This window comes from Neltuma alba, unplaced genomic scaffold, assembly GCF_004799145.2.
Source record: "Neltuma alba isolate B1F8T4 unplaced genomic scaffold, ASM479914v2 tig00001210_pilon, whole genome shotgun sequence".
Taxonomy (NCBI): Eukaryota; Viridiplantae; Streptophyta; class Magnoliopsida; order Fabales; family Fabaceae; genus Neltuma; species Neltuma alba.
The window spans coordinates 506,846-532,205 of NW_021632377.1; the positions used below are offsets into that span (position 1 = coordinate 506,846).

The 25,360-nt window shown below is 33.6% G+C and overlaps 4 protein-coding genes across 6 annotated transcripts; 3 read left to right on the plus strand and 1 right to left on the minus strand.

Moving 5' to 3' along the window:
* The first annotated feature begins 239 nt into the window (after positions 1-239).
* On the plus strand, positions 240-3,162 carry LOC114753520 (ABC transporter I family member 10-like). Its single transcript, XM_028942205.1, has 6 exons — positions 240-536; positions 690-861; positions 1,016-1,102; positions 1,943-2,068; positions 2,153-2,275; positions 2,608-3,162. Exons 1-6 carry the CDS (start codon positions 466-468, stop codon positions 2,815-2,817), a joined length of 789 nt encoding a protein of 262 aa, XP_028798038.1. The 5' UTR covers positions 240-465; the 3' UTR covers positions 2,818-3,162.
* A 2,611-nt stretch (positions 3,163-5,773) lies between these two features.
* On the plus strand, positions 5,774-9,219 carry LOC114753510 (GDP-mannose transporter GONST1). The gene is made up of 6 exons (XM_028942194.1): positions 5,774-6,509; positions 6,640-6,779; positions 7,320-7,449; positions 8,014-8,112; positions 8,644-8,798; positions 9,099-9,219. Exons 1-6 carry the CDS (start codon positions 6,291-6,293, stop codon positions 9,217-9,219), a joined length of 864 nt encoding a protein of 287 aa, XP_028798027.1. The 5' UTR covers positions 5,774-6,290.
* Positions 9,220-11,430: 2,211 nt separating this feature from the next.
* Positions 11,431-15,791, plus strand: LOC114753488 (uncharacterized). 3 transcript variants are annotated; one of them, XM_028942183.1, is made up of 7 exons: positions 11,431-11,618; positions 11,780-12,099; positions 12,497-13,148; positions 13,242-13,441; positions 13,536-13,780; positions 13,940-15,114; positions 15,709-15,791. In XM_028942183.1, the coding sequence occupies exons 2-6, from the start codon at positions 11,831-11,833 to the stop codon at positions 14,731-14,733; spliced, it is 2,160 nt and encodes a 719-aa protein (XP_028798016.1). In that variant the 5' UTR covers positions 11,431-11,618; positions 11,780-11,830; the 3' UTR covers positions 14,734-15,114; positions 15,709-15,791. The 3 variants fall into 3 exon arrangements, with proteins under 3 accessions (XP_028798016.1, XP_028798002.1, XP_028798009.1); XM_028942169.1 differs by having other exon boundaries at positions 11,431-12,099; XM_028942176.1 differs by having other exon boundaries at positions 11,431-12,099; positions 13,940-15,097.
* LOC114753529 (germin-like protein subfamily 3 member 4) lies at positions 15,431-16,574 on the minus strand. The gene has a single exon (XM_028942215.1). The coding sequence runs from the start codon at positions 16,259-16,261 to the stop codon at positions 15,581-15,583; it is 681 nt and encodes a 226-aa protein (XP_028798048.1). The 5' UTR covers positions 16,262-16,574; the 3' UTR covers positions 15,431-15,580.
* Positions 16,575-25,360: the final 8,786 nt, after the last annotated feature.

Genomic DNA, 25,360 nt, shown 5'->3' on the forward strand with positions numbered 1-25,360 from the left:
AGCCGGCAAGCAAATAAGTGTTTAATATTTCACAAGTGTAATTAAAAATTTCTATAAAAATGTATAATGACCTGTTTTTTAAGTGCAGTTAATTGTTATACAAGTCTAGAAAACAAGACTAATATGATTCATATGAAATTTTGAGATGTAAGTGATATTTTTTTGAAAATTTTCTTTTCTTAGTTAACCTTTTATTACAATCCATGGCCAAGGTATGGTGATAAACTATGCGGTGGGGTTTCACGATGTAGCGAAGTAGCAACGTTTCTCGATGCAGAGGTTGAAGCGAAGCACCCGTTGGTTGATTTCCCAATTCAAACGGGCGTTCGGATAATAAGCCAGAGAAAGCAAGAATAATCATGCCGAAGCGAAAGCCGCTTCGGTGTTTCATCTTTCTTGCTATTTCCTGTTAGAGACTCTATGACATTCTACTAGGGACGTGGTTGCTAGTCAAATTAGAATGATATGAATCTCTCCTATCTTAATCGCTTCCCTGAGCGTCTTGTTGCTCCTCTCTACTCTACAACTCCCATCAGGTTCACCCTTCTATACAGAACTAAATTCATTGGGTTTCGTTGTCATTTCTCAGTTGGGCATTTCTTCAAACACTTACTGACCTTTTTCCCTTCGAGCTTGGTTTGCTCATCTTTTATTCTCACTCGACTGCTTTTCTGTATTTAAATTTTCAGAAGCCACCGGACGGATGATATTGCTATTGAAGGTCGTAACCTGAATTTCTCTTTCCCCACAAGGCAGGTGAAAGCTGTACCGATTCTTCGGGATTGTTCAATTCGCATTCCTTCTGGGCAGTTTTGGATGCTTCTTGGACCCAACGGATGCGGGAAATCTACCCTCTTAAAGGTATGCACAAAACCCCTCTTCCCTTCTGTGGAACCCCAATAGAATGATAGGTCCGCCGCTTCCAACTGGCTCGATGCCTTTTGAGGAGTTGTTTAATACTATGGGGCTTTGGCATAGTATCAGAATATGCAGTGATTCTGAGCTTAATGTGCAGATATTAGCTGGTCTCTTAAATCCTACTGCAGGAACAGTGTGCGTGAAAGGCCCCAAAAGTTTTGTTTTCCAAAATCCAGATCATCAGGTATTCTAACTTCATTGTTATCTTTCTTCATAGCATAAGTGTTGGGTATTAGATAATTATGAAACTTTTAACTTTCATATTTGAAAAGGAAAATCTTTCACTTGCTTGTCATGAGAATAAGTAGTTTGGCTGTATGACAGAATGAGACGACATTTTGAGTTGAGGGAAGGGAAGTATATCAACGTGACAAGTTAGAGAAAAGTGGAATTCATTTTTAAATTATCTTGCTACCATTGTTATTCTGGCTGTGGACTGGTTTTCTAACATTGTATATAGTTTAATGTAGATGACTAAACTTGATAAAATTTGTCATCAACTTGTTTAATGTTGTCGATACGTATAATTTTATGTATATATAACTATTTAGCAAAGGCATTTGGCGATTGCAATTTGCAACTGACCTGTACTTAACCTACGAGCAAACTCTTAAGAACCATAATGACACATGATTCCTGAACCAGGCAACTGTTCTCTGTCTTGTATTACTTCCCGTAAGATTACATTAACAACACATAATCACATGCTGAGCAAACTCTTAAAATTCACCTCAATTTTTAAATTTTTAGTCTCCACTTAATAATGACTGTATTTTCACATTTATGGCTTTGATGCTCTTCCTCTGCTTGTCCATATGTGTTATTTACTAACATGCCATTCTGACCGGTTCTCTTACTATTTTAACCTTACTGTTTGCAGTTTGCAAAATGCAATTTTTTTTCCTTCCAAAATTGGATCGACAATTATAGAAAATAGGAACTTGGTTTTAGTGAACATGTTAAAATAGATATGCAGAAAATAGGTCTTAATCTGAGTAAGTGTGAAGCATTACACGTGCTGCAGGTGGTAATGCCTACAGTGGAAGCTGACGTTGCATTTGGTCTTGGCAAGTTCAATCTGACCAATGATGAAGTGAAATCAAGGGTATCAAGAGCGTTGCATGCTGTGGGCATGTCTGACTACATGCAGGTATTATGGACACGGACAACTCTGAACGCTAATACAAATTGAGGGATTCCTATGAATGAATATTCCCTTTGCTGCAATTTTCAGAGATCTGTTCAAACTCTAAGTGGCGGTCAGAAGCAGAGGGTTGCCATTGCTGGTGCTTTAGCAGAAGCTTGTAAAGTTCTGTTGTTGGATGAGCTCACAACGTTCTTAGATGAAAATGACCAGGTAATCAGCCAACCATTATTGTAATGATATTCTCTCCTGCGTAGCATTAGAACCATCGAAAAGAAAAACAATAAATGGAGATAACCCCTTGCTTAGAGGGTTAAACTTGCTGCTTAAGCCTATGACAACTCTCAGAAGTACCAGTGGCACTCATTGTTAGTGGGGCGATGTCTAGTTTAGTCCTATTACAGCTCTAAGAAATATGGCTTGAATTTCTGAACAGCTTTACTGCTTTAAAGCATGGTTTCACTACGGTTCCGACCCATACTAATAATATGCTGTGCAAGACCAGCAATTACTTAACAGATTGTTTGCTTCAATATTTTTTTCAGGTTGGTGTTATCAAAGCAGTTAGGAATTCTCTGGATACTTCTGCAGGGGTTACAGCATTGTGGGTCACTCATCGTTTAGAAGAATTAAACTATGCTGATGGTGCCGTCTACATGGAGGATGGGAAAGTTGTGATGCATGGAGATGCTGAAAGAATTAAAAGTTTCATTGAATCCAGGCAATCCGACTATATCAAACAGATAAATTCTTGATCAACGCCCTTTTGGTTTCTGAAATTGTTTCCAATCTTTTATAATGCAAACACACACATTATTGATGTTCCTCCTTCTTCACTTCGTCTTCTATCCAATCCCCACGTGACTTCGGGGAGCGGCCCGGCATGTTTATCTACCTCGCATATTAAAGCAATACCAATTGTTTTCAATACTTTTAAGACGCTAAAATGTGCAATTTGTTGTGCATGCAGAGGATTGCATATATGCTTTTGTGTGTATGCACGGTCAAAAATGGATATGTGATGTCTACCCATAAAAGATGTGAATGTATATGCACATGTATGTTTGGTAAGAGAATAAGAGAATAATGGTTTACAAGTAGAATAGTCCATTGTATACGCGTAATCTGGAATCGTCCATTAAAAGTTGAATCCACTCTGGTCTTATCTTTTAGATCCATCATTTTTAATGGATGAATCGGAGAGTAAAATATGGCATTATGATGGGAGAGCTATTATCACTCAAGTCTAAGAAAATTTTCGTTTTTGATTAGTGGTAGATGCCATGCAGTAGTTTTTTTTTTTTTTGTTTGGAATATGTGATGTATTTGTAGTTGCATGGAAGTTGAGGCTATTTTAACAAATATATCAAGTAGAGTTATAAATCACAAATATCTTTAATTATTGCTATTGAACTCTCCTAGAAATTATAAAAATTCCATTTGCCCGATATCATTTTTTGCAATCCTGACGTCTCTAATCACGAAAAAATGACATTTGATCTATGATTTATTAAGCAGCCGCAATAAGCCTCTTATAAGTTAAATTTTAAAAATTTAAATGGATAACATTGCTAAAATATTGCTTCTATTATTTCCTAGTTACTTTGCCCGGTCATTAGCCCATCCTCCCTCGTTGGCTAGGCCTTTTGGTTTTTTTTTTTTGCGCCATAGTATTTTAGACTACCTCCGGTTTTAATTATAAGAGCTAGTTGACTAATGTGATGAGATTAAAAAAATAGTTTAAGTTAGCTATTTGTAATAAATAGATGCTATCTTTCTTAAAATACTCTAGCTAATCAAATGTGTTGGCTAGAACGATTATTACTAGAATGACTACTTTGGGAAAAAAATGCATAAGTATTAGAAACAAAGTGGATTGGAATCTCATATTTAGGATCAAAATCAAAGTCTAGTAAGATCTTATATTAAGTATAGAGGTAGTAAAAAATAAAGTAAAGGTTGTAGGATATTAAAAAACAAAAGAAAAAAAAAACTAAAGATCCACAACTGAAAGGATAAGAAGAAAACCCAACAAACGAAAAGGGAATGGAGCCTAAATAACATAAATGTAGACTCAACAAAACCTTTGCCGCAAATCTTAACCCCAAGTCGTTATGGCGCAAAAAGTGTTAAAAGGAAATGTAGAATATTTTAATAATTGTATATAATTAAATTTTTTACATTAAACAGGACATTATAATTAGTGGTGGAGTTTATTGTAGCGAATACAATATATTTATGGCTTCATTGTTCATTTTTTAAATTAAAAAGACACTATAATTAGGAAAAACTAGGGGAAAAGTTTCCCATTAAAACTTATATCAGTCAGAATGATTTGATAAATTTTTATATACATAAAAATGTTTTGTAAATTTTATATACATAGAGTTAATAAGATTTTCAAACTTTTCTGCAATTTTTTCTTATAATTATAATTTTCGAGATAACAAATTAACAAATATAAATATCATATAAGTTGAAAATGTCCAGCCTGGTGTGCTGCTGAAGTGGATACCACATAATAAAAATGCTGGGAAACCAACAAGTTGCCATTAAAATAATTGGCGCATTCTTATCATTTGGTTGTTGTGAAGCTAACCTTTTTAAGATGGTGAGTAACGGAAACATTAGGAAAGATGAAATGTCAATAACACTTTAAAAAGCATTCAAAGCATCCCAACAATTTGGCATGCCATGCACATTCCACTAAGTAGGTGCATCTATCCCCGTTTTTCTGATCTTATCAGTTCACAAATATTTTGGTTTGAAAACTAAATTTGTGATATACTACCTCCGATCCTAATTATAAAAGCTAATTGACTAATTTGAGAAGATTAAGAAAATAAGTTAAGTTAGTTATTTATAACAAATAGATATTGTCTTTCTTAAAATATCCTTAGTGTATTTGCTAGAACTACTGTTATTAAAATATATTTATATATTTTTTCCCAAAGTAATCTTTCTAACAATGGTGGTTCTAGCCAACACACTTGATTAATAAGGATATTTTTAGAAATATAACACCTATTTATTACAAATAATTAACTTAACTTATTTATTTAATCTTCTCAAATTAGTTAATTAACTTTTATAATTAGAATCGGAGGTATTATTTTATTATATAAGGATCTACCGTTGAAATTAATAAATTAAAAATTAGTATTGATCCCCTCTAAATGTACCTTCTTTGTTTCTATATACTCTCTCTCTTAAGTCGCACTCTAAAATGAAATATTTGTCTTTTGTGATAATTTTCTTGCATTCTTTTTTGTGAGGCTCGTTTGCTAAAATTATCTTTAAAAATCCAATCCAAATACCCTAATATGATTTGGTTTCAATTCTAAAAATTGCAGAAACTGCTAAAATCACTTTTGTGCAGTGAATTTAGATGGATCTATTGCAAATTTGGTTAATCGGACACAAAGTTACGAATGATTAAGGAGAATAGTATTTTTTTAAAAAAATAAAAATGAAATGTTCATCAGTTCATATGAATAAATATTAGAAAGAGTTATTTCTAATTAGATTTATTAATACTCAGGTAAAAAAATAATTAGATTTATAAATACTTAAATTTTTTTGGTCAAATATAATTGCTTAAATTTGACATATTGAATTAACCTTTTCTTTTCCCTTCAAATTTGCGGCTTAAATCAGAATCTAAAGTAGAAGGGAAGACAACCAAACACGTCTTGATGTTGATGCTTAATTATGTCCCTTTCGAGTTCAAACCCGCGAAAGCAAACCTTCGCCATTTGGTAATATTTATAATTTCAAACTGTGGAAGATTCACAGTAAGGCTGGTTGCGTCAATGATACAAGTAGTTGAAATTTCAGAAGCAAAGGAGGACTTTCCATCTTCAAATTTCAAATCTACAAATCCTCCTGTAGCTTCTTGCTGATTCTGTTAGCGCCAACCTCCCTGAGTTCATATATTGAATTTCTTACTGTTCCTCCATCTCAGATTTCATCCAAATTTAGAATTGTTTCATTATCAATGGTTTTGTGAAGAGGGTGTGTGGGGTTCAAAAATTTCCTTTTCACGTTTCTCTGGTGTGATCGATCCTGAGCTCCCCATCGTGAATCCCGGGGGACCGTGTAGCGTGAAGCTTATTCATACTGTCTGTTACTTCACTCCTTCTTCAAATTGCTCTTGAAGCCATAGCCAGATCCAATTCCACTGTGATTTAATTTGCTTTTGCTTGGATTACGCCCTTTCTGACATGAAATGAAACCTTCTATTGGTGATGATTTTGACTTGGAAAAAGGGAAGTCGGATAAGGAAAGAGATAAAGTTCAGCGAAATGCCAAGTCAGTTGGAGTCCACAATCAAGCCCTCCTGTCTGGGTTTGCATATTGCCTGTCCTCCTGCAGCATGATATTGGTCAACAAGTTCGTACTTTCTAGTTATGATTTTAATGCTGGAATATCCTTGATGTTATACCAGGTAATTTACTTTAATCTCTTATTAAATTTCTTTTAGCTGTTTATGCAGCGTATGTGTATCTAGTGTAGTTAGTGAAGAAGAAGCTGTACTGGCTTGTGAGTTGTGACACTCTTGTGGTCTGTGGATGCAGAATTTCATTTCAGTAATAGTAGTTTCTATGTTAAGCCTTCTGGGCTTAATATCGACAGAGCCATTAACATGGAAATTGATCAAGGTGTGGCTGCCTGTGAACGTTATATTTGTCGGGATGCTCATTACTAGCATGTTTAGGTATTTAGTTCTGAACCTCGTGGCTAATAATGTGTTTTCTTTCTCTTTCTGAATGGTATTTGTACCATATGATATTTTTCTGGCAGGGATGTGGATGTTTTGTGACTAGTCTTCTGCTACTCATTGTCTCATATGCTTCTAGTTCTTTTAAATTTTAATTTCTTCTTGTGTTTTTTTTTGTTCCTATTTTTTTAACTGTTAGGTATTTAAATTCATATAATATTAACCACTAACTTAATGAGTGCTCGGATAGGTTCTTTTTTTTTTTTTTGGGGGGGGGGGGGGTGGTGTTTATTACCAAATGGACACAAGTATGTTGATATACGGGGAAACTTATTCTTGTTTGGGGGGGTGTCAAGGTTCTAAAGAATGCTAAGTTTCTTTTGTCGAACATGTCATCTACGCTTCTGCCAAAGTCAGTTTATAGTCTCTAGACGCGAGGATCAAGTAATTATAGCTGACAACAGCGGAGTTTGTTCATTTCTCTCACTTTATCTTGCTTTGATTGCATTGCTAATAATAGTTTATGCTATGTTGCAGTTTGAAATACATCAATGTAGCTATGGTGACAATCCTGAAGAATGTTACTAATGTCATGACAGCCCTTGGCGAGATGTATTTATTCAGGAAGCATCATGACAGCAGGGTTTGGGCTGCTCTGTTTTTAATGGTATTCTGAACTTGAAGAGCTTGATGTGTGGATCTCATTATGCCTTTTTTTTGGCCACTCACGATCCCCTGGTTTTTGTTCTCCGTGATGCTGGTTGTAATCTAGAATCATGAGTTTCTTCTGCAATACCTGTTCTATTCGGATATTCTTAGTCATGTAATCAGCTGGGTCCTATCTTTTTCAGATCATGACTTAGTCATGTGTTTCTTAATGTCATTTTTCAATGGCTTTCTCTTCCTTTCCTTTTTCTAGAGGGTTGTGTCAAAGTTTATGAAGTTTGCACAGTTTTTCCAAATCAGCGAGTCAAATTTTGTATGATATACTTGTGGGACTGCCTGAACTGATGTGTCCCATGTTGGGAACATTATGCTTTTGCCTATGCCATAAGCATTCATGACTGAGTAACTTTCAATGCTTGGCAGCATATTCTGGACGTCTATTTTTTGTTCGATTCATTTAAGTTTTACTTTGAAGAAGATTATCTGCTTAAAACATTACAAGAGAAAACAAAATATGACTAATCAAGGTAATAATCTGAAAAGAGTGTTGCATTTTCTTTTGCAGATCATTTCTGCAATGTCTGGCGGGATTACTGATCTCTCTTTTCACGCAATTGGTTATGCTTGGCAGATGGTTAACTGTTTCTTAACTGCGTCATATTCTGTGAGTATAGCTGACTTGAACCTTAAGCTCTACTGATCTATAAGTGAATCAGTGAATCCAATATCATTTCCCAATACTTCTACATAGATTCGCCTATGTCTCTATCTTGCTAAATTCTGTCAAATTTGTATAAGTATGATGGTCTTATATGTTGGATCACTGATACTTGTGGCTGCTTCTCCTATGATCTGAACAATTGAAATTGGTATGATCTACTTATCAGTACATTCAGTCAAGCCTTTATTCTCAAAGACCCAAAAAAAAAAAAAAAATTCCTGGCGTATCCCTGGTGAGAGTGAGAGTGGAGTCAATGCGTCTTGAGTTTTAAGTGTTTCTTGCTCCAGATGGTTTCCAAACTCATGCTCCTTAATTACTGCTGTATTTTATTATTTTAAACAGCAATGGGCCGTCAAACTTTGGTTTCAGTGTAAATGCATTGGATACTATTTTCAAGTCTATATATTTAGATGAGCATTAATTGCTAGCTTTAAGCTTACTAATTATTTGATTGATTTCAATTTGTTGCTCCAGCTGACACTGCGTAAGGTCATGGATACAGCAAAGGTAGTTACAAAATCTGGAAACTTAAATGAGTTTTCAATGGTTTTGTTGAACAATAGCCTTTCTTTGCCCTTGGGATTCCTTATGGTTTTTGTTTTCAACGAGGTGGATTATCTCTTAACAACGTGAGTTTTCTCTCAACTTTCATTAAATGAAGTCAATATTCACTTCTTTGCATAATTACATATTCTGCGGAGCCTGTCTAATTTCATAGGTTAAAATGGATCATCAAGAGTACATCTTAAGTTTGCCCTTTGCTTTGTTTCTTATGTTAACATGTATGCTTAAAGAAATACACACCTTTGAATCTCCAGAATAGTGATTTTATGGCAGCCCATCCAGCTTATATTGATGATTAAAATCCTCTTCATACTCTTTTCCATGGGCTGATCTTATTAATATCCAAAACTTGAAATAAATTGCAGGCCACTTCTGAGATTGCCTAGCTTTTGGTTGGTGATGACATTAAGCGGATTTTTGGGTCTAGCTATCAGCTTCACTTCCATGTGGTTTCTTCATAAGACTAGTGCTACAACGTACAGGTAGGTTTAAAAGCAGCCATGCTGTAACCACTTACCAGTTATGTGTGACAGAAGTAAACTTAACTAATACGTGATAGTTCACTTCTGATGCATTTGAAAAAAAAATTAGAAAAGTGATGCCTCGCTCGCTTTTTTGAGTCATAACTAATTTGAGGCTTTGGCCTTTGTATATAATCTGATTGGGGGTTAATGTTGTATGAATGATGAACTAGGGAATAATCAATGTAGGTGCTGGTGCAGTCAGTTTTTAATAAATCTAGTCTCTTATTCCATGCTATATATCCAAGAAGTATTGTAATTTGGATTAATTGTTTTTTAATATATCTAATCGCTTATTTTGCAATCTGTAGCCTTGTAGGTTCACTGAATAAAATCCCCCTTTCAGTTGCTGGCATCCTACTCTTTAAGTTCCTACTAGTTTGGAGAACTCTGCTAGCATCTTCTTTGGTTAGTTCTCCGCCTTATGCTCAAGTTGAATTATTATGTTTCTGGGGAAGGAATTCAATTGTTATTACATAGAACATAAGTGCTGGGTTGGATATATTGGATTACACATTTGTTGGCCCCACTGAAGATGAAGTGCAATTTTTGCAGGTCTTCTGGCAGGAGTATTTTTTGCTAGAGCCAAAATGAGGGAGAGATATCAACCTTGAAATGCAAAAGTTAAACTAACTCTCAAACTTCTAATTCTGTAATTTTTGGTTGATTTTTTTTTTTTTTTTTAACGGAGAGAATAGGAGTGAAATAGGTTCTTGAGCAAGATGTGGAATTGCTGTCGTTGGGATAAGAAAAATGTTGTCACTAACTTTTTCCGGTTTGGTTCTGTATCATGTAACAGATTAAAACGTTCGATTTAATATGAAGGATCTCACGGTAATGGAATTGATGAATATTAGCACAAGAGCAGTGCTTAAACTCTGATTGAAAGTACGATGCATAAATTTCCGCAAAATCCAGGACTTGAGAAATGATGCTGTTTATATGTTTAAGATAGATTCTTATTCATCTCATAGCACATATGGTCATAGAAGATAATTACTATTCCATCCATCCCTAATCATGAGAAAATTATTTAATTCATAGATACCCACAAAATAGTTTACTTGATGTCTAAATACTTACTTGTTTTTATTTTTTTTTCCATTTTTGACTTCAATTAATTGTTTATTTGTGTTCAATGAAAAGTCTACTCATTTATTAGCGGTGTTATAGGAAAAAAAATATTCTTAATTACTTCTAAAACCTTGTAAAGATTCTTGAAAATTAGGGGTACGACAACTCTCAAAATTGTCTTTTATAATTATATATCATATGAGAATGAGAAAAGAAAGCATATTGGGCCATTAAGATATGAGATGAGTTAGTAAACTCCCAATCTTCCGACCTCAGAATTCGGTTTACATATGAGCCGAAAAACAAAACATTCTATATTTTTTGTGGGCTATATTGGTCTGTGCGATACCACCTTGGACCATCCATTTGTGGCCACAGCCCAAGCTCTCTCACTCTCTCTCCCCACCTCTCAACATAAGGCAATTTATTATTGAGAAAAAGAAAAACTATAAATAGGAAAAAATTATCATATATCAGATAAAATGGTTAAATTTTACACGTACAGGTGCAACTTATATATAAGTTGAATTGTGTTATTTTCCAATTAAATTAATTATCTTTATAAACGTACAAAATATATTACATTTGCAGAAAATTTAAAATATACTCCTCTGACTCTTAACATAGGACCCATTTAACTAATTTGATTAAATTAAGAAAGTTAGGTAAGTTAGTTAATTATAAGAAATGTGACACGTTTTTCCTAGAATACCATAATCATCTTTTTTAATACTCCCTTTCCCTCTTCTACTTGATTATGATTAAGGAAGTATCCATATATGTAATTTAGAGAAAACCGACAAATATAATAAATGGGTTTTATATTTAAAACCAAAATCAACTCAATAATTAAGTCCTATATTAAGGACCGGAGGAGTATTATTTATAACCGAAAAAAAGTATACCTATTTAATTTAAATCGAAAAAAGAAACTTGCTAATTTTTTAGAAATTTTTTGATATTTTACAGACAATCATTTTCTTTTTAAATTTTTACTATTTAATTTTTTATTTAATCTAGACCCAGAAATACGTTACGTAATGTTTTGGGAATAACGATTGTCCCGTTTCTCGGTCATTCCAATTCCCAGGTGAGCCTGGATTTTCATATCCCCTAAACCCTTCTTCTGTCTCTCTAGCAAGGATGAGCAGTCACCGCAGCAGCGATTCCTAACAGAGCAGAAAATGATTCTTCTTCCTCCAAATATCCATTTTCTGTTTCGTTAGCTTAGCTGCTGAGAAATCTCCGCAATATTCATTATTTAATTCTCTACGTCATATTGGTTATCGGGTATTCCGTGCTTCGTGGATTTGTATTGAACTTCTGCTAATTTCTGTAGCAGCAGTCTTTTCTATTTGTGCTGTCAGAGCTGCTGAATAAACTGCTTAGAATTTTTGTTTTGAGCCTCTTTCAGTTTCGTGCTGTGGTTTATTGTTAAACTTGTTTTGCAGTCGTGGCTTTGAATATCCGATATTAGTGGGGCAGGTTATAGCTATGAGCACATGGCTATAATTGAATCAATTGGCGATATTCCTTTGCAAGACCCATCTGAAGAGGAGTTTTGTTCTGCGGATTTGACATGGACCAAGTTTGGCAATGCCGAGCACCATGATGATGTTGCTCTTATTCCGTATGAACGAGTTGATTCTTTTATAATTGGTGAATGTTCTAATGTGCAATGCCCAACACGGTTTCATATTGAGAGAGGAAGAAAACGGTCCATGGGAAGCTTAAAAGAATACAAGGACGATGAGTATCTGGAATATAGGCTGTAAGTCTAACTTTGTAGTAGGCCTCTAAGCCTATAACAAAGACATTCATTTAGTCAAATGTTTGATTTATTGTGATTAACTGGCTGTTTTTAGTGAAAACTTGAGCAATTTTTTGTTCGTTCTTTTATTGAGTAGGATCTTTGAAGGTTTGAAATCACTCTTCCCTTTGAAGTTACCTAATGTTTTAGCATGCTCACAGAATCAAACTTTGTCTATAGTTTTGCTCTTCCGGCTACTATCCTATTTTTGGCCTTATGCTTCGGTTATTGTCTAGGCTTAGCAAGCAACAGCTCACGTCTGAATAGCAACGAAATAATTTAAATATGGTTGACTGACCATTAGGTCATTAATATTTGCAGTGCTTATGTTTTAACTTGAGTCTTGTTGTTTGTGAAGGTACTGGTGTTCATTTGGTCCAGAAAATTATGGGGAAGGTGGAGGTATATTACCTAGTCGGAGATATCGACTCAACACCCGAAATCGTGCTGCTAGACCTCAATCAATGAGGGGTTGTACTTGTCATTTTGTTATCAAACGACTTTATGCCCGTCCATCACTTGCCCTTATCATATACAATGAGAGGCGTCACGTTAACAAGTCTGGTTTTGTCTGCCATGGTCCACTTGACAGAGATGCCATAGGACCAGGTGCCAAGAAAATTCCATATATATGTAATGAAATTCAGCAGCAGACGATGTCTATGATTTATCTGGGCATTCCTGAAGAAAATATCTTGGAAAAACACATTGAAGGGATTGAGCGTTATTGTGGTCCAAATGCAAAAGTGAATAGCCTTGCTTATCAATACGTCCACAAACTAGGGATGATCATTAAAAGGTCCACCCATGAGCTGGATCTAGATGATCAAGCTAGCATACGCATGTGGGTTGAGCGGAATAAAAAGTCCATATTTTTTTATCAGGATACTTCAGAGTCAGACCCTTTTATCTTGGGGATCCAAACAGAATGGCAGTTGCAACAAATGATCCGATTTGGTCATCGCAGTCTTGTTGCGGCTGACTCAACCTTTGGCATAAAGAGACTTAAAGTAATTAATTTGTGATCTAGATTTTTCATTTTTCACAATATCTGAGTAAGAACTGTGAGTAGTCCTAACGTAGTTATTGTTTCCCAATGGCAGTATCCCTTATTCTCACTTCTTGTTTTTGATTCAAGACAACATGCACTTCCAGTTGCATGGGTAATTACACGTAGTTTTGCAAAGCCTGATGTGTCTAAGTGGCTGAAAGCTTTGATCAGTCGAGCTCATAGTGTTGAACCTGGTTGGAAAGTCAGTGGATTTTTAATTGATGACGCAGCAGCTGAAATTGATCTTCTGAGGCAAGATTTATTGCTTTACAGATGAGTTTGGCTGGAAGTTTGATTTAAATTATGTGATAATATATAATTGTCTTACTGTACCTGCTTTCTACAGAGATACATTTTGCTGTCCTATCCTATTTTCATTTTGGCGAGTTCGGAGATCATGGCTAAGGAATATTGTTAAGAAATGCAGTAACATTGAGGTCCAGCGGGAGATTTTTAAGCGTCTTGGGACTATAGCATACAGCATTTGGCATGGAGTTGATGTATCTGTTGCCTTGGAACAATTTTTATTGGATTTTGTTGACCAAAAGGCCTTCATGGAATACTTCAAGGCTTCATGGGTTCCTAAGCTTGGTTAGAATATATCCTCTTTTCCATGCGAACAAAATTAATTGCCTAGTTGGGCACATTGATATGCATACCTTGGAATTTTTGCTTCTGAAGTTATTTGTATGCTTGTTCATTATGTTCTAATTTGCTTTTCTCCTCACCGTGCTCTTCTGGTTTGAGCAGAAATGTGGCTTTCAACAATGAGAAATCTTCCTCTGGCTAGCAAAGAAGCTTCTGGTGCCATAGAGGCCTATCATGTGAAACTGAAAGCCAAACTTTTTGACGATTCACATCTTGGAGCGCTGCAAAGAGTTGATTGGTTAGTGCACAAGTTGACAACTGAGTTGCATTCAAGCTACTGGCTTGACCGTTATGCTGATGAAAGTGATTCTTTCCAGAACGTAAGGGAGGAATATGTTGCTTGTACATCATGGCATCGTGCATTAAAAATTCCTGACTCTGCCATCACCTTGGATGATAAAGACCGTCTCTTTGCAAAAGTTGTAAGCCAGAAAGACAGCAGTATAACACATTTAGTATGGAATCCAGGATCAGAATTTGCATTCTGTGATTGCTCTTGGTCAATGCAAGGCAATCTTTGCAAGCATGTCATCAAGGTGAACATGATTTGTGAAAATCTTCAAGGTTATCAACCCTCCATGTCTTTTCAGTCTTTTAAAGAGGTTTTGATGGATCTGTGGGCAAAACCAACAGATGATTCAGTTGCCTTGGATTTGTCAGTGGCTTGGACCCATCAGATGCTAGATCAAATTCAAAAACTTGTTGAACTGAATAACTCTAGTGATATTAGCTCTGTTGTTAACAATATGCCTTTGAAATGGGTTGCCAGGAGGTTAAGGACCCACATTGGCAGACGATCAACAACGTTAGCTCTTCCTCCTGGTAACAGTAAAGCAAAAGGTGGCGTTGTGCAAAAGAAGAGGCGGAAGAGAAGAAGATTGTCACGATTAAGATGACTTCTTTGGTTGGTTGATATTGAGTTTGTTCTGGGATGTTTTGGACTGATGGTTGGTGGATTCCTCTTAAAAAGTTTATATACTTGTCCCTCTTCACATCAACTTGAAGCATCCATTGGATACAAGTATATACCCGGTGATTATGCTTGATGAGCCTTCAGGCGGACTTTCAAGTGATCGCCTAAGATAAAGTATCTGTCAACATATATTGAAAATTGGAAAGAATTTTGTTAGTTTGATAATTTTCTGCCCCATTTTTTATACAGCTAAGTGGCAAATAGCAGATTCTTTAATTTCTCCACCATGCCAAATCCTCTCTCCTGAACTTTGAAGTTTGTTGGAGTGCATAGTCAACTCTCAATGAGTAAGAAAGAGAATGGTGTAAGCTGATTCCATGTTGTTTATCTTCCCTACTTTTCATGTCAAGAATATTGTATATAGATTGGTTATTGGCATATTCTTTGAAGTTGAAAGATTCATTCATTTGCTGCGAGTTCTTGGCTTTATTCCTCTGTTGCGAATTTAGTAGAAACGCAAAGGATATCAATGCTGATTTAGAAAATCTTTCAAAAAACGCGTCTATGGAACAATCTGACAGCATCGAATCTCCATCGTTACAACTTTTTTTAGTACTTCTGACAGATAATGTGGGAGCCTGCTCTAATGAGTGCCCCATAATCTTTTATAAAACTGCACATTGGAATACAAATTTGGTACAACGATTTACGTTGCCCACGAACTCATTTCACCAACGTAAACTTACACATTCATTCAATAAATAGTAAAACTGTTAAAAAAAAAGATTCCACTATAATTTTGGAACTGACGTGACAATAGTTTGATATGGCTAAAAGTGAATGTTGTCCAATCCTGACAAACTCAAATCGTTAACGTTGTGAATTTCTGAGGCAGAGAGTGATGTAAGTCTTATCTTTAGCTTCTCTATTGATTCCAATGTGTTATCAAATGCTGCAGAAGTGAAGGATACCAACCCTGGATTTTGGCTGCTGTACACTGAGATAACTGTAGCAGCTTCAAAGCCTCGATTCAGAATGAAGTGGAGCAAAGCCTTGGGAAACACAAACACTTCGCCTGCAGAGAGAAACTTCTGAAAAAGCTGGTTTTTGGTGTCGAGGAATCCAACCACCAATTTACCTTTGGTGACAAAGATGACCTCAGTAGCTCTTGGATGATAATGAGGAGTTATAAGACCATCTGCGTCAATATCAATTCTGCCGATGGAGAGTCCAAGAGTGTTCAGACCTGCAAACTCTGAAGCACCCACAATCTTCATGGACGAAGAGAAAATGTTGTCAGTAGAGCCAGCGTTGCTCAATTCTGAGGTTTTAAAATCTTGAGCTGTTGTATTCTCTGGGTTCTTGCAGGGAAGACCATTGATGAATATTGTCTGCTTTTCAGGAGGAACTGCTGGACAAGAGTCTTGTAGATTATCACAGTCTGCCAAGCAAACCTGGATGCTGGTGAAGACAATAAAGAACACAAATGAAAGAAGGTTCAAGTATTTCATCCTGAATCTCCAATTAGCTGATTATCGTCTTGCTTTATTGTCTTTAATGAAAGACCAGATAGTTTTCTTCCAATATATATGTGTGTGTGTGGTCGCTATGAGCCCTTGATGTGTTAGTTATGGAGTTGCAAGAAATACAAGTCATGGCAGTCTTGGAGTTCACTACCGGTTTTTGCAACTAAGAAGTGCATTGCTTGCAAGAAACATGATCAAATTTATTGGGTCCTGCCCTGAAGTCCTATACCTGTAATTCAAAGACTGATCTTTGATGGCTTGTCCATTATCTTTGAGACCTGAAGGCCCAGTAGTGCGAAAATTACATTTGCCGGCCACTAGATTAAAATTAACATTCATTAATATAGCGGTAGATGCTATATGAGGAATGGCTTAGTTGTTGAATAATTGTCAGAGTAAAACAGGTATCCGCTTTTAAAGGGTCAAATTCAAGGAAGATATGCTGTCAATTTTTAGGCTATGTTTCTATTTAGGATGAGTTATATCAGATGTGAAGTACAAGGTTCTGACTTTTGATGTAGAAAGCAAAGTATACGGTTTGTATTGATTTTGAATCATCCACAATTACTTAGTATAGAATAATAGGAGAGTATATCATTTTTTTTTCAAAAAAAGAAAAGAAAAGAAAAGAAAGTGTGCACGAGGTTTATTGTAACCTCTTTTCACATTCATGTGCTGTTTGTTGCGCTATCCAATATTTTATTTATTAAAGAAAATTCTAGCTTCTTTCTGTTCAAGCAAAATTGAAGATCAATTGACACTTTAAGATTAAGTTCATAGGGTCCATCTAGAGGAATCTGCTTTGAAGCTCATATCTTTCGTACATTTGCAACTCCATTAACTTCCAAATTATTGTTGTAACAAAATAATTCATCAATCTTACCCAACAATTTAAACTTTTGAACTAAAATTGGCTTTTCTCCTGGCATTCAAATTCGGTTAAGTTACTTTTAGCATCCTTATTTTGTGCACCCAGTATTTTAAAATATTATACTTTTCAATAAAATTCGGTATCTTAATTCTAAAACATAGGGTACTCATTACTATTAAGAAAATAAGGGGAAAATTACACTAAAAATTACTTTAAACTACTAATAATTTCGTGTAACACTTTTTTAAATTGACAGTTAAAAATTATATTTAATATTCTACTTTTAAAAATTTAATACACTATAAAATAATGTTAAGCATAGACCCTCTACCTTCGATGTCGATCGAATTCTTTTTGTTTCTCTATGGAGACATGATGCCTATCACTTTTTTCTGCAAATGCAAGATATATCTTTTGAATAACTCTTTTTAACTGATAGCTTCTCGGATAAGGAAAAAAAAAGTTGCAGTTAGCAATAAAGCATATGTTGAAACTTAGTTATAATAAAATAACAAAAAGAGCATGAGAGTCTCTTTTCTGGAAAGAATTCTACAGGTTTTCAGTTTTTTTTTTTTGGTGTGTTGAGAGAGAAGCAAGCAAGGCTGTCGCCATTATTCTTTATTATACTCCCTCTGTTCCTTATTATAAGAGAAGAATAACCGAATTACGTTGATAAACAAAACAGTTAAAATTAATTAAGAACAATCAATGTGAAATACCCTCATTAATAAAGAGAAAGAGCATGAGAGAGAACAATTAAATTATTAAATGAAAGAGAAGTGGGAGGGAGAGAGAGTGTGAGTTGGAGACAATAAATATGGATAAAATAAGAAATCAATACAAAAAAGTAGAGACAACTTTTAAGTGTCTCTTATATATAAAAACATGTCATAAGCATCAAATGTTTCTTATAATAAGGAACGGAGGGAGTAATAACTTGGCGTATTAAAAAATAACAGAGAAGTGATTTTCTATCTGATAAATGTGTTTCTTGCGTCTCTCTCTCTTAATCCTAATTCTTCAATTTAATTACAAACTGATAAGTTTGGTACAAAGAATTAGATGCTTGAAAATCATGGGTTGCTGGTGACGTTAAAACGAAGATTGTGAAGATTAAGGTATTGCTGAACAAGTGACCCCTGAACCATCACTTCTATGCAGTTTAGACAAACTTTTGTGATTCTTTCCCATTCAAATGCCATTATGATCTATGAAAAGTAAAATTGCTGAAAAGTTTCCTTTGCAAAAATTTATTATTAAAAAAAATTACTTCCGGTGCTTAATATAAGACCTAGTTAACTAATTTGGAGAAATTAAGAAAATTAGTTAAGTTAGTTATTTGTCATAAATAGGTGTTGTCTCTTTTAGAATACCATTGTTAATCATCTATATTAGCTAAAATTACCATTTGATGAAACCTTATGCAACTACTATAAAGATTATTTTGAAAAAAAATAAATAAATATAAAAGACAAAGTGGATTGGGGTCTTATATTTAAGACCGAAATAAAAATCAAATAAGCTCTTATATTAAAAAACAAGAAATAGTACTTGATATTGTTTAAGAATACTAGTGCAAATAGTATGTTTTAATTAACTATTATTTTTTTAGTTGTGTGATGTAAAATGAATTATACTTGTTAAAAGATTTAGTCCTCAAATATCTTTAATAATAGTGAATTTTATAAAAACCCAGCTACATCGTTTCTCATCAACATTATCACCTTTTGTTTTTTTTGGGGGGGGGGGGGACAAGTAAGAAGAAAGAAACCTTGATATTATGAGGCTGATTTGATGATAATATTTTAAATATATACATACATGAATTTTTGTATAAACTTATGGATCCATGAAGTTCTTAAATAAAAATACAGTAGAAATAAATTATTCCAACATCATTGATAGTGCAGTTGATATGTTTGAAGCCTTCTGGTTAGGTAGTATTGTAGTAATCGTTGATCAACAAGAAGAATGTATAGCACCTCAACAATATATTACTTTGGGAGTTTCAACCAATTTTTTAATTAATTGATACAAATCGTCTCAAGGACATTTCATATTATAGCTTCCATCCGATTAATTTTTAACAAATTAATATTTGTAATTTGAGAGATAATTTTAATCATATATTACAGACATATAGAATTTGTTTGGAATAATAAAATCGAAATTAGTTTAAATTTAAAAACATTAACTTGTAATTTTTTTAATGAGATCATTTTTGACAAAGTGATAGAAGATTATATTATTTAAGATTAAAAAAAATAGAATTTAAAACGACTGTTCAGATCTGATGTGATTCTCATGGGTGTACAGGCAATACCTCTGTTAATCTTATATTTAGAAGAGGAGTAATATGTATAGTCAACTAATAACAAAAATGAAAAAGATATATAAGAAATTTGAGTTTTAAATAAGTATTTTTAAAAAATAGAAATATATTTATCTCAATTAACCAAAAAATTTGAGTTTTTTTAGCGCTTCATTTTAAAGAAAAACAAACTAATAATACAGACAACAAAATATATTATATGTATTATGAAATAGATTGCGCGAATTGAATTCAATACGTTTATGTGTTTAATATCGATGTTTTATTTATTTATTTATTTTGCCAGTATCAGTACAAGATAGATTATTAGATTACACTTTAAAAAAAATATTTATTCTAAATTTTGCAAGATTGAAAATTTTAAACGTAATTTTTCTTTAATTATTTTAGCAAGAGTTCAATTTCCAACCAACATATTAGCCTTAAACCATAGCCATGCCATTCTGCAACTAAAATGTGCAGAGAGGAAGGAGTGTGATGAAGAAGGAAGAAGACGAGCTTCAATCTCTGGGTGTGTCAGGCGTTTTCAAAGAATCCTTCAAACTCATATTCACACGCCCAAAAATCTTCACCCAAATTTCTCTCTTTCTCCTCCTTCCTCTCTCCTTCATCTTCCTCGCCCATTTCCATATCTCCCAACTCATCTTCTTCAACATTCTCCATAACCAAGCCTCCTTGCATCGTGCTCCTCAAGATTCCCAAACCTGCGTGATCCTCTCTGATATTCTCTTCTCTCAATGGACTTCCTTCTTCCTCCTCAAATTCGCTTATTTCACCTTCCTCTTGAGTCTCTCGCTTCTCTCCACTTCTACTGTTGTGTACACTGTCGCCTCCATCTACGCTTCCGCCAATGTCACTTTCAGGAAAGTCATGGACGTCGTTTCCAAGGTTTGGAGCAATCTTTTGATAACTTTTAATTGGAATATTGCGCTTGTTTTTGCCTATAATGTTGTTTCTGGGCTCTTGTTCATCTTCTGGCTTTCCGTAATTGGTTTCGATGATTCATTGGGCTTATAATTGGGGGGATTCTCTTCCTGCTGTATTTGATTGGATTTGTGTATGTAACCATAATCTGGCATTTGGCTAGTGTGATTTCTGTGCTGGAAGATAGTCACGGTAGAGAAGCCATGACTAAGGGCAATGAATTGATGAAGGGGAAGAAGGGGACCTCCATTGTTGTATCCTGTGTGATCTTGCTGTGCTTCCTGGGAATTCAATTAGGGTTTGAGATTTTTGTTGTGATTGGATTGAGAGTGGGAAGGGAAGTGAGAATTGGGGTTGCAATTCTAGGCTTGATATGTCTTTTGATGGTGATACTGTTGGGTCTAGTTGTTCAAACTGTGCTCTATTTCGTGTGCAAATCTTACCACCATGAACATGTTGATAAGTCATCTTTGGCAGATCATCATGGAGACTATGTTCCTCTCAGAGCCAGATATGTTCAATCACCAGAAAACCCAGTTTAGCAAGTTTTTTTAATTGGCCAATACAATACGTGTACACCAATCTATAGTTGGTTGGTGATGATAGATCAAAGTTGTATTATTATTTCTTTGATCATTCTTTTTATTTTTCATTTGTGTACATTTATAGAGAACACAAGAACGTAGGTGAATTTAATAAAATAGATAAGTAAAATACTTCAACTTGATTCTAGCGTATCTGTTTTCTCTTATAGGTTTTCTAAACGACGTTAAAATCCCTGATGTACTACTATCTCCAGTTCTATTTATAAGATATCGTTTGTAAATTATAAATGAAGTCATATAATTAAAACTGAAAATAGTAATAAATTTGATATCCTTGAGGCTGGTGCCCAGAAAGAAAAGGCTGTATCCGTACTTGTTCATTCATCCCCCTCTCCTTTCTCCTATTTTTCCATTATTATCTTATTTTATAATATTTTCACCAGAAATGCTACCATTAGCATTCAAGGGGGGAAAAACATTTTTTATTGACACAAAATTCTTCTCAGTATTCATCTCGAATTTCATAAAACCATTTCTAAAAAGTTAATCTAAACAGCCTATAGTACCAAATCAGAAGTAAATAAATAAATAACACCGGCCATCTTACCACTATCACACAAGTCATTTAAAATCGAGCCGCCGGTTGATTTCGTTAAGGCAATAGAATGAAGAGAGTGGTTTTATTGTGGTGGAATCAAGTCAATTAAAATAATATAATATATTTAAAATATATATAAAAAATATTTACATATAATTATGAAAAAGAGTAATATTTAAATAAAAAGACAATAATTCACAAATAAATGGGACATTCATATATAAATCATATACAAGCCAATACGACAGAGTTATTAAACCATGAATATGAAGGATAACTTTTTTCTTTGTTCTTTTAGCCCAAAATGATGTTGTTTCATGTTTTGTAAGGAGAAAAAAAAATCAAATATAACCTGATTTACTCATACAAAACTTTTAATTAGACCAAATAAGAGATTGGTGCCATAGCCAACTAAATTTAATGTTATACCATTGCGTGCATGGCTCCGCATGAACATCACATCTTGAACAAAAGGGATAAGGATGACCATAAAAATCAACCAGGGAAACAGACAGACAAACTGGTGGGGGTAAAGGATAGAAACAAGGAAAAATTAGGCACAGGTCTCAAAGAAAAGGCTTTATTTATCTAAGATTCTACAAAATGTCAAAATTACTAATAGGTTTTAAGGGACTTTAGAGTATTATATTCTAATTGTAAAATGACATCACTACTCCTCATATTTTTAATTCATTTTTTCTTTGTCATTGTGATTGACAACCTCAGTAGCGACTATTAACAATCCAATGAGAAGGTATTGACAACTTAAACAGTATTTGTTGACAACTTTTTTTATAGGATCACATAACCTCCACATAAGAGTAAATTATAACCAAATATTATAATACAACAATTTTAACATTGAAATGGGAAGCTTTTCAAAACCATTAAAAACTTTAACTAAACCCAATAGGATTATAGAAAATTTTTAATGCAGAGCTCCATTAACAACCTCAACAGTGAGTATTAATAACTCAAGAAGAGCTGTTAACAACCTTGACAGTGTCTGTTAACAACTGACTTTATAGGATAATATAACATCTAGCAACTATAAGTAACTAAATTATAACTAAATATTGTTAAAGTTGATCTTATATAGTTCTTATGTTATACTGTTTAGTTATAATTTGATCTTATGTAGAGGTTATATTATCCTACACAGTCACTTGTTAACAGACATTGCCTAGGTTGTCAACAGATATCCTTGGCTTATTAATACTCACTGTTGAGGTTGTCAATGGATCTCCACATTAAAATTTTATTATAATCTTATTGGGTTTAGTTAAAGTTCTTAATGGTTTTGAAAAGCTTCCTATTTCAGTGTTAAAGTTGTTGTATTATACTATTTGGTTATAATTTACTTTTATGTGGAGGTTGTGATCTTATAAAAAAAATTGTCAACAGATGCTGCTTAGGTTGTCAACACCTTCTTGTTAGGTTGATAACAGTTGCTGTTGAGATTATTAATTGCAATGGTAGAGAAAATATGAATTGAGAATCTGAGGGGTAGTAATGTCATTTTACAATTAAAATATAATACTCTAAAGTCCCTTAGGACCTGCTAGTAATTTTGATATTTTATAAGACCTTAAATGAATAAAGTCTCTTTCTTGGGAACTGTGCGTAATTTTCCCTAGAAGTAATTATGAGAAAAGGAAATGGAAATGAATTAGAAAATCAACCTTAAAATGGGTCTGTTTCCGTGGTTACTAGGATGCCCATTTTAGAAGGAAGCTTGCTTCGGAGCCCAATATGATTCCCCTTTTCCTTGGGTTTCCCCTCAAGAATCAAGACATGGTCAATCACCGGCCCCCTCCAAAACAGTAAGAAAATCAACATATCAATATAATACTCTTCCGGTCTTTAATATAAAACTCATTTAACTAATTTGATTATATTAAGAAAGTTAGGTAAGTTAGTTAATTATGAGAAAAGTGACAAATTTTTCCTAAAACACCATAATCATCTTTCTTAATACTCCCTTTTCCTCTTCTACTTGATTATGATACAGGGAATATCTATAGGGGTAATTTAGAGAAAATTGATAAATATGAGAAATAGATCTTATATTTAGAACAAAAACCAACTCAAGAATTGGTACTTATATGAAAGACCGGAGGAGTAATATAATATTATCTCCTATTCTTAATATAAAAACTAATTTGATATTTAATTTAGTTCTAAATATAATATTTTAATATACTTTATATCTCATATTTTTTTTTTTTTCAAGGTAGTCTTTATAGTAGTTGCATATGTTAAACACCCTTATTAATCATATGCATTAGCTAGAATCTTTAACCTATAATTAAATGTATTCTAGCTAATACACATAATTAGTAAGGGTATTTTAGGAAAGACAATATCTATTTATTATAAATAAATAATTTAACAATTTTTCGTAATCTACTCAAATTAATCAATAAGCTCTTATATTAAGAACATGAGGTAATATTATAGTGTTTGTACAAAATTATACTATTTGTAAATTATTAACGCTAACAGTTATTGTTGATGTCAATTGCTAGTCATCCCAGTCATAGCATTACTTGTCACATTTAAATGAGTTCTTAGATTTGAACTTAGTATTGATATATTTGTGTGTTAGTTTTTTGCTAGACATAAGCATCCTCTTATTAAAAGTAATTTTGTTCGAGGTATTATTAGGCATTAAATATAAACACTGCTCTTAATAGGAATTCAAACATTGATTTGTCAAAAATATTTCAATGCATGTCAAAAGATTTTAACAGTATCAAAATACTAGAGACCAAGTGACCAACAGTTTGAAACAGATATAATTTCAAAAACTAATACCACATATTTGAAATTTCATGAACCAATACCAAATTAGGTCCAAATTTAAGAGACCAAAATTTATATTAATTTTTTTTTAAAAAAGTACTGTTTATCAACAGACCGGCTTGGCCCAATAAAGGACTGGCCTAATACAAGCTCAAGGACCCTAGATTTATCGATCTAGGGTATTTGATACATGCGAAAAGTATTTTAAAAAATATTTTTACATAAATTGAGATAAAACTCTTTTTATATATATTTTATATTTTACAAAATTACTTTTAAAATTATGGTTTGATTTCTACTTAAACATTGCTAGATCAAATCCCACGAATTTTTTTTCCTATTCTCTTGACGTCCTTGTTTTAAAATCTAAAATGAATTTAAACAATTAGGACTATTAGAAAAAAGCTATCGATTGTGATAAATGCAGGGACACAGAATTTTGTGCAACTAAACAATCGATTATACGTGTATTTTTTTTTTGTGATTTGAGAAGTATATATGCAGGCATACAAGGGTTGAACCAATTGTTTAATAATTATGAGAATTAAAATCATGCTTTTCTTAAAAAATATCCAAATACTCCTGTACATACCCAATTTAATTATGGACTCAAAACTAAAACTAAAAGCAAACACCTCTTAATCTGGCCAAAAAAGAAAAAGTAAACACCTCTTAAATGGAATTGAAAGTGACACATTTTGCATCGCAGTCTTGTTCTTGAGAGGAAAGGAAACAATGAAATGCCAAAAAGGGGTGAGCTACTCGTAATAACTATCTTATTATATAACAGTTTTCTTGATGCTGTGATGAGATTTAATTTGCACCATTTATATTTGAGTAAAATACTCTGGCATCTCTTGTATTTTATTTTAATTTCACTAATATTCCTTCTATTTTGAAAACATATACTTCAATCCAAACCGTTAATTCTGTTAAAAATATTTTAAAAAGATATTTTTAATTAAAATTTATATTGAGATACTTTTTATTTACTAATTTAAGCTTCATA